Source organism: Pongo pygmaeus, chromosome 10, assembly GCF_028885625.2.
Source record: "Pongo pygmaeus isolate AG05252 chromosome 10, NHGRI_mPonPyg2-v2.0_pri, whole genome shotgun sequence".
Classification (NCBI taxonomy): Eukaryota; Metazoa; Chordata; class Mammalia; order Primates; family Hominidae; genus Pongo; species Pongo pygmaeus.
Window position 1 is genome coordinate 99,702,457 of NC_072383.2, and position 9,204 is coordinate 99,711,660.

Here is a 9,204-nt window from a genome sequence, read left to right on the forward strand (position 1 = left end):
TAAAATCTGGTCCCAAATACAGGTACTGGTACACCTTAGCCACTAAGCGGGTGTGTGTGGAAGGCGAAGGAAGGGGAGCACAAATTCTTTACCAACTATCTTGGAAGAGTGAATGGCGCTGAGGACCTGGAACAAGAGTATTCCTTTCAAGAAGCAGGGCCTGAGGCCTGAAGAACTTACCTTCCCCAAAAATCTTTCCTCTTCCCTGGGAATCAAAGATGCTAAATGTAGAAAGGACCATAGTGAGCACTACTATTGCAATCCGTTCACTTTGGAAGCCTCTTTTTTTCACTAAGCCCAAGAGAGTAAATCCCAAGGATTTTTTCACCCTTAGAGGACACCTCTCAGTAGAAGGGAAAGATGCGAGGTGAAGATCGGGGGACAGGGAGGAGTGGAGGGAGGGTGATGATAGACGGGGAGAAATTTCGATGTGGCAGTGACAGTCTGCCCCCAAGAAAACGCCTCCAGACATCTGCAGAGTCCCCTTCCCCCGCGCCCTGCATGGTCCCAGCCCACCCTGCCCCTTACCTCGTAGGTGCTGGTAATTCCCAGTTTGTAGAACACCGGGAGGAAGACCTCGGCGCTGATGACTACCACAAAGAAGTAGGTGAAGGCAAAGATGCTAAAAATGGCCCCAAAACGGTAGACCTCGGAGGGGGTGCCCAGGACGGTGACGGCTGACATGAAGCTAGCGGTGAGGGACACAGCCACCGGCACGGCGGTCATTCTGCGGCCGCCCATCAGGAAGTCCTTGGAGGTCTGCTGGCCGCCCCCAGCGAAGGCGTAGTAGATGCCGATGGCGGCCGAGATGACCAGCATGCCCGCGAACACCACATAGTCCCACACCACGAAGGTGCCGATGCCCCGCGGCGTGTCCATGGCCGCACGGTCGCCTGCACCCTGCGCGCAAACTGGTGGCCCCACGGCGCGCAGCCGGAGCCCGGCGCGCACTTCTTATCCCCGATCCCCGGCGCGCAGGCGTGGCGTCCCGCGGGAACTGGAGGCGTCCTCCAGGTGTCGGCCTCCGAACGCACCCCGAGGCGGGGTGAGGGCTGGCAGTCGTCCCTGCACCCGCCGCTGCGAGCCGCGCCCCTCAAACCCAGGTATGGGACCTCGGAAAACCGGCCCGCTGCCCTGAGCGCTCACCAGGTGAGGAACTGGAGTGGCCGAGTTCGCCAAGGCTCCAGGGACACCTGAGCAGATGAGAACTAGAGCCTCCAGCTGCTTCCAGCGAATCTACACAGGGAGCGCTCTGCGCAGGTTTTGTTCAAGTGGTACCCGAGGGGACGCACCATTTAAATAAGCAGGCGACCGGAGGAGGAATGTGGGACAAAGGGCAATTTTCACGCCTTGAATTTTAGCTTTCCAGTTCAACAGTCCGGGTCCTTACGGAAAGGGACGCCTGGAGTTTTTAGACTGCCTTATTTGATAGGTTAATGGGTGACAGTAGATTAATGCAGGTGACAATCTGTAGTGAACCGAGATCACAGTCCTTAGACAGGTCAGCGATCATAAAGGAGAGCAGAAAATCTGTGCTACTGTTTACTTGTGTTTTTACTCAACAGACATTTCTGAGTCCCTTCAGCCTGTTGTTGGAAATAGTAGTTACCGGAAGATTAACAATAATACCACTTTTTAATGAGCCTTCATGTGACACATACATGCTTGGCACATTTTATATTAGTCAGTGTAATTCTTTTGGTGAACCAATGTAATTCTCATTACCCTTGAGATAGGCATTTTCAAATGCAGAAATTACTGTAGAATGATTAAGACACTTGCCCAATCAACTGGCAGAGATTAAGATCTTTAATCTAGGTCTGATTTCAGAGTTTGCCCTCTTAATCACAATGTGTAGATAAGTGTTATAGGTAGGCAAAATGTGTACACTTAAATGAAGACACTTGAAAGCAGTGAAGAAAAGATCATTTACAGTATCACCACTCAGGACATATTTTAAGTGGCTTGTCTTGAAATACTATTAACACATGAATCACACTCAAATAATATGATTCTCAGGTTTTCCTTCTAAAATAGACGCTCCAGCCAAATGTGCTGTTATCAATCTATTTCAGGCAGTCCTTGTTCATTTGTATACAACTTTATAATATACCAGCTGGTCCTAGGTAAACAATCCACAGAATGCATTTAGTCTAGCCTAGTGTATGATAAAAAAGCTATATCAGATTTTATTTTTTGTAAACTGATGTTATTTGTATAATATTTTCAGAAGGAAATAAAGAGGGAAACAGAAGCTAAATCCAAGTAATTCAACTGGTTAAACAAATATGTGGTTTGGAACTATGTCCTACCAGTGTGAAATGTACTATATTTATATATTACATATGATGTTATACATATTTATATATAATACATAAAATTATATATTATATAAATTATATATATATATAAAGCAACCTATTAGAATAACACACAAAAGAATCCAGCTTGATCCTTCTAGGAATTGGATTCACTTCTGGGAACTTCTTTAAAGCCAATAGCCCTAGATATGGGAAATGCTATCTAAACAAAATTCATCTCCTTTTGGACACCTAGAGTTAAGAACAGAACTTCAGGCAGCTAATGATCAATACATTTCTGTAGTCATGTTAGAAGCAGAATAGTCTGAGGTTAAATCTGTAGACTGCAAACTGACCTCTTGACTGCCACCTACGAGCCATGATATGTTAGCCAAGTGCTTCCTTCTATGTCTTAGTTTCCCATATCTTAAATGGGGATATTGGTTTTTATCTCACGGAATTAAAATGGGTTAAATGAGATTATATGTGAATAGACCCTGACACTATAAAATACTAGCACTGTATGATTGTTTAGCTGCCTTCCAATTTATTGAGAATTGGGCTAGTATAAGTTATGGCTTGGAAGTACTGCTATTAGACACAGCTTCTGTTTTCCCAAGCTATGTCATCTTGCTTTCTAACATTCACATAATGCCATGAACTATGTGTAATCCATACCCTATTCTTCTTTCACATCTTTCAGGTGTCTGATGTATGTCTCCAAATAATATTTTCATGAAGAATACATTAATGCTCTATTTCCTGAGCCTTTGAATATATGGGATTGTTCATTTGTTGTCTTCACATATGAGAAAAAAAATTCAGCTGAGAAAATTCTTAGGTCATAGTATTTTTCTTCAAAAAATTTTAAGTATTTTTCCTGTTGTCTTCTGGCATTTCCTATTGGAGAGCTATCTGAGAACAGCTAGATTTTTGTTTCCGCATAAATTACTTGCTTTATGACAGAACACCAATAGATGTGATTTTTTTCTTTATACTTGCATTCCCAAAAGTTTGCCAGGGTATTTCTACAATAGCCCTCTTTTCATTGCTATCATCTAGAATGGAGAGTCCTTTCAATTTGAATAGTCAGGTCTTGTTTTTTAAAGTGATATCTTTAATTACTGTTGTTCTAATTCTCCTAGTATCTTCCTCAGAAATGTGTAATTCTTAAATAAATCTATCCAGTCCTCTATATTATTCTTTTTTTTTTTTTTTTTTTGAGATGGAGTCTTACTCTGTTGCCCAGGCTGGAGTGCAGTGGCGTAAGCTCGGCTCACTACAACCTCCACCTCCCAGGTTCAAGCAATCCTCCTGCCTCAGCCTCCTGCGTAGCTGAGACTACAGGTGCACACCACCACGCCTGGCTAATTTTTGTATTTTCAGTAGAGATGGGGTTTCACCATGTTGGCCAGGATGGTCTCTATCTCCTGACCTCGTGATCCGCCCGCCTCGGCCTCCCAAAGTGCTGGGATTACAGACGTGAGCCAACATGCCTAGCCCCAGTCCTCTATGTCATTTACTTGAATCCTTTTTTCTTTTACCCACATACCTGAAGAGATCTTAAGTTTGTCTTTCATGTCATTGACTCTGGTGTCTGTCATAGTAATGCTACAGGAGTCTACATTCCTACTCCTGATGTAGATTTTACTTTGGTCATTACATTTTTAATGTTGCTGAATTTTTAAAAGTAATCTTCTCCCTTTAATCTCATTCTAAAGTCTTTTCACCTTTAGAAAGCCAAGCAGTTTTCTTAAAATATGTTTTAAATTCTAGGAGCAAATAATTTTTATAATGATTTTCTTTCTCTGAGTCTTTGAAGCATTGATCCCATTCCTCTGCCCCCCAGGAGTTTTTCATAGGATATATATTGATGATTTTTCTGGCAATCATCTCAAATGGAAGGGTAATTTCCAGACTTAGTGTCAGCCAAAAGATCAGTTGTGTTGTTTTCTATCTTATTATTCTCTTCTTTGGGGCTCTAGGTTTTACAACTGGATGGCATAGCAAAGTTTAGTACCTAACTCAATAGCATGATAAGCAGATTTGCATTTACTATGACTCTTTTGGACAGAGTAAATTTGCATTTACTATGACTCTTTTGTTCCCTCTGTCTGGCGTTCTCACACTATCACCATGAAATACCATCATAAAAGCCATTGGTTACAGCATCCACTGCATCTGAAGTTCTTCCATCTCTACCAAACTCTAGTGCTTTATTTGTAAGGATGACCCCTCCCAAGATTCACTGTGCACTGCCAGTTTACTCTATCCCCATAAGCTTCCAGCCAGAGGATTAAGATAATACATTCTCTGGAGGTGGCAGCCTCTGTTTGTACAGAGAAAGATGCACTTTGGTAAAAATCACCCAACAACAGACGGCTGACTGCCCAACTGATATGGTTTGGCTCTGTCCCCACCCAAATCTCATTTTGAATTGTAGCTCCCATAATTCCCACCTGTTGTGGGAGGGACCTAGTGGGAGATAATTGAATCATTGGGGTGGTTTCCCCCGTACTGTTCTCCTTCTGATTGTGAGGTCTCCCCAGCTACGTGGAACTGTGAGTCCATTAAACCTCTTTTTCTTTATAAATTACCCAGTCTCGAGTTTGTCTTTATTAGCAGTGTGAAAATGGACTAATACAGTAAGTTTGTACTGGTACAGTGTTGTGCTGCTGTAAAAATACCCAAAAATGTGGAAGAGACTTTGGAACTTGGTAACAGACAGAGGTTGGAACAGTTTGGAGGACTCAGAAGACAGGAAAATGTGGGAAAATTTGGAACTTCCTAGAGACTTGTTGAATGGCTTTGACAAAAATGCTGATAATGATATGGACAATGAATTCCAGGCTGAGGTGGTCTCAGATGGAGATGAGAAACTTGTTGGGAACTGAAGCGAAGGTGACTCTTCCTATGTTTTAGCAAAGAGACTGATGGCATTTTTCCCCTGCCCTGGAGATTTGTGGAACTTTGAACTTGAGGAAGATGATCTAGGATATCTGGTAGAAGAAATATCTAAGCAGCAAAGCATTCAAGAGGTGACTTGGGTGACTTTGAAAGCATTCAGTTTTAAAAAGGAAGCAGAGCATGAAAGTTTGGAAAATTTACAGCCTGATGATGCAATAGAAAGGAAAAACCCATTTTCTGGGGAGAAATTCAAGCCTGCTGCAGAAATTTGCATGAGTAACGAGGAGCCAAATGTTAATCTCCAAGACAATGGAGAAAATGTCTCCAGGCCATGTCTGAGACCTTTGCAGCAGCCTTTCCCATCACAGGCCCAGACGCCTAGGAGGAAAAATGGTTTGTGGGCCAGGCCCAGGACCCCCTGCTGTGTCTAGCCTAGGGACTTGGTGTCCTGTGTTCTAACTGGTCCAGCCATGGCTAAAAGGGGCCAAGGTACAGCTTGGGCTATGGCTTCAGAGGGTGCAAGCCCCAAGCTTTGGCAGCTTCCACATGGTGTTGTGCCTGCTTGTGCACAGAAGTCAAGAATTGAGGTTTGGGAACCTCTGCCTAGATTTCAGAGATGCATGAAAACGTCTGGATGTCCAGGCAGAAGTTTGCTGCAGGGGCAGGGCCCTCATGGAGAACACCTGCTAGGGCAGTGCAGAAGGGAAATGTGGGGTTGATATCACCACACAGAGTCCCCGCAGGGGCACTGCCCAGTGGAACTGTGAGAAAAGGGCTGCCGTCCTCCAGACCCCAGAATTTTAGATCCACCAACAACTTGCACCATGTGCCTGAGAAAGCCACAGACAATGCCAGCCTGTAAAAGCAGCCAGGAGAGAGGCTGTACCCTGCAAAGCCACAGAAGTGGAACTGCCCAAGACCATGGGAACCCACCTCTTGCACCAGTGTGACCTGCATGTGAAACATGGAGTCAAAAAAGATCATTTGGGAGTTTTAAGATTTGACAGCCCAACTGGATTTTGGACTTGCATGGGGCCTTTAGCTCCTTATTTGGTCAATTTCTCCCATTTGGAATGGGTATATTTATCCAATGCCAGTGCCCCCATTGTATCTAAGAAGTAACTGACTTGCTTCTTGATTTTACAGGCTCATAGGCGGAAGGGACTTGCCTTGTCTCAGATGACACTTTGGACAGTGGACTTTTGAGTTAATGCTGAAATAAGACTTTGAGGGACTGTCAGGAAGGCATGACTGGTTTTGAAATGTGAGGACATGAGATTTGGGAGGGGCCAGGAGTAGAATGATATGGTTTGGCTGTGTCCTCTCCCAAATCTCATTTTGAATTATAGCTCCCATAATTCCCATGTGTTATGGGAGGGACCCAGTAGGAGATAATTGAATCATGGGGGTGGTTTCCCCCATACTGTTCTCGTGGTGGTGAATAAGTCTCATGAGATCTGATGGTTTTATAAGGGGAAACCCCTTTCACTTTGCTCTCATTATCTCTTGTCTGCCACCATGTAAGACATGCCTTTTGCCTTCCACCATGATTGAGAGGCCTCCCTAGCCACATGGAACTGTGAGTCCATTAAACCTCTTTTTCTTTATAAATTACCCAGTCTCCAGTAGGTCTTTATCAGCAGCATGAAAATGGACTAATCCTCCATCTCTCTCATGAGAGTAGATGTTATGATTCTGAACCCAGTATAGATTGTAATGGAGGGACAAGAGGTCTTCCCATCATTTCACAACATTTTCTTTTCAGAGTGAACACAAAGTATGATTTTTAATCCACTTATCTCCTGTCAATTTATCCTACACTGTCTGGCCCCGACAAGCTCTGATATCTCTTCTTACCACTTCTTTTCCTCCACTTACTCTTCTCTGAGCACATCATCTTCCTTACCATTTCTGGAATCTGCCAAGCCTGTTTCTGTCTCAGGGTTTTTGCACATGTTGTTCTTGCTGCTTTGAATGCTCTTCTTCCAGATATCACCAGGACTCCCACTGTCATTTCATTCAGGGGTCTGCTCAGATGTTACCCTCCTCCAAGAGGCCCTCTCTGACCACTCAATTCACAATTTGTGTCTATCATTTTCTACTCCTTTCCCTTGCTTTGTTTTTCTTCACCTACATATACAAACTGACATTATATTTATTTTTTTTATCTTGATGGTGGTCTCTGTTCTCCCACTAGAATAGAAGGTCCATGAAGACAAGGACTTTATCTGTTTTGTTCACCACTATATGAACAGCCTAGCACATGAGGGGTACTTTTTAATAAACATGCTGAACAAATGAATAGACAAAAGAAGGAATTATTATAAAATCCTCTCAACTAAGTTGCACTGGTCCTAATTTCTAATGTTGTAAATTTCTTCTTTTTCTGTGTTGTCACAGACATTTTGGAGGGAAAACAGAGAACCCATATGAGGAAGTACTTTTTATTTTCAAGCTTCATTAGACATAAAGCAGTTTTCTAATTTATCTTTTTTTTTTTTTTTTACCAATTTTATCAAGTAGTATTGAGTTTGGCTGAGAGTGATGGAAACCAAAGTAACAATAGCTTAAACAAGATGCAAATGTATTATCTTTCAATTTAAAGTACAGAAATAGGTAGCCCAGGATTGGAATAGGTCAGGGGATGAGGCCATAGAAAGTTGTTTGGGATTCAAACTCCTCTCTTAACAGTTCTGCTATCCTCACATTGGACTTCCACTGTAGTATGAAAAAGGAAAGGGTTGATGGGGCATAGCTATGCCCTTTAAGGACTTTTACCATCAATTTTACAAGGCAGTTCCACTTACATCCCATTAGACAAAACTTAGTCACATGGCCACATGTAGTTGCAAGGGAGACTGGGAAATGTAGCCTTTGTACCAGAGGACCACATGCTGAACTAAAAACTGAAGGTCCTATTTCTAAAGAAGAAGGAGAGAATGGAACCTAGGGGAGAGTAGCAGTCTCTGCCGCATCCATCTCACCCACAACCTGCACTGAACAAATTTCTTTCTCAGAGACCAGTTTCCCAGATATTTTACTCTTTCCCCATCAATCATCCTTAGTTGGCAAAGTTAAAAGTTCTCAGATTTAAAAACACTATGACAATAACCAGTTCCTACTGTTACCTTCTCTACTTCAAGTTGATGGTCTCCAGTTTTTCCCTTGTTGTGGCAAACAGCTGTTGTCTTCTAGGGAGCTACTCAGAAGACCACTGGCACTAGGACCACTGAGGCAGAAGCACGGTGAAGTGGAAGGCAGAGGCAGACCCAGAATGGAGAGACACAGAGTGCACCAGAACGGTGTGGCATCTTGACACAGTGGACTGCCCCTTACTCCGTTGCTCAGATCCTTTGAAGAAAATATTTCTTGAGTATATTTTGAAATATGATTTACTTTTTTCCCTTTTTTTTTTTTTTGAGATGGAGTCTCTCTCTGTCACCCAGGCTGGAATGCAGGGGTGCGATCCTGGGTCACTACAACCTTCGCCTCTCGGGTTCAAGCCATTCTCCTGCCTCAGCCTCCCAAATAGCTGGGACTACAGGCGCCTGCCACCATGCCCGGCTAATTTTTGTATTTTTAGTGGAGATGGGGTTTCACCATGTTGGCCAGGCTGGTCTTGAACTCCTGCCCTCAGGTGATCCATCCACCTTGGCCTCCCAAAGTGCTGGGATTATAGGCGTGAGTCACCGCACCTGGCCTTCCCAATATTTTTTATTGTGGTAAATACACATAAGATGAAATCTACTATCTTAACCATTTTAAAGTGTACAATTCAGTAGCGTTAAACACATTCATAATGTCCAATATTTTTTATTGTGGTAAATACACATAAGATGAAATCTACTATCTTAACCATTTTAAAGTGTACAGTTCAGTAGCGTTAAACACATTCATAATGTCATGCGACCATCACCAACGTCTATCTCCATAATCCCTCATCTTGTAAAACTTAAATTCTATATCCATTAAACACTAACTCTCCGTTGCCCCATCC

At 43.1% G+C, this 9,204-nt stretch overlaps 1 protein-coding gene across 1 annotated transcript in view; it reads right to left on the bottom strand.

Annotated features, from left to right (window-relative positions):
* SLC5A8 (solute carrier family 5 member 8) overlaps positions 1 to 1,269 on the bottom strand; it is a 55,238-nt gene extending 53,969 nt beyond the window's left edge. Inside the window, exon 1 of the mRNA XM_054443403.1 lies at positions 529 to 1,269. Within this exon, the coding sequence (XP_054299378.1) occupies positions 529 to 879 (351 nt within the window). The 5' untranslated portion in view covers positions 880 to 1,269. The remainder of the gene's footprint in view (positions 1 to 528) is intronic.
* Between the last annotated feature and the right edge of the window lie 7,935 nt (positions 1,270 to 9,204).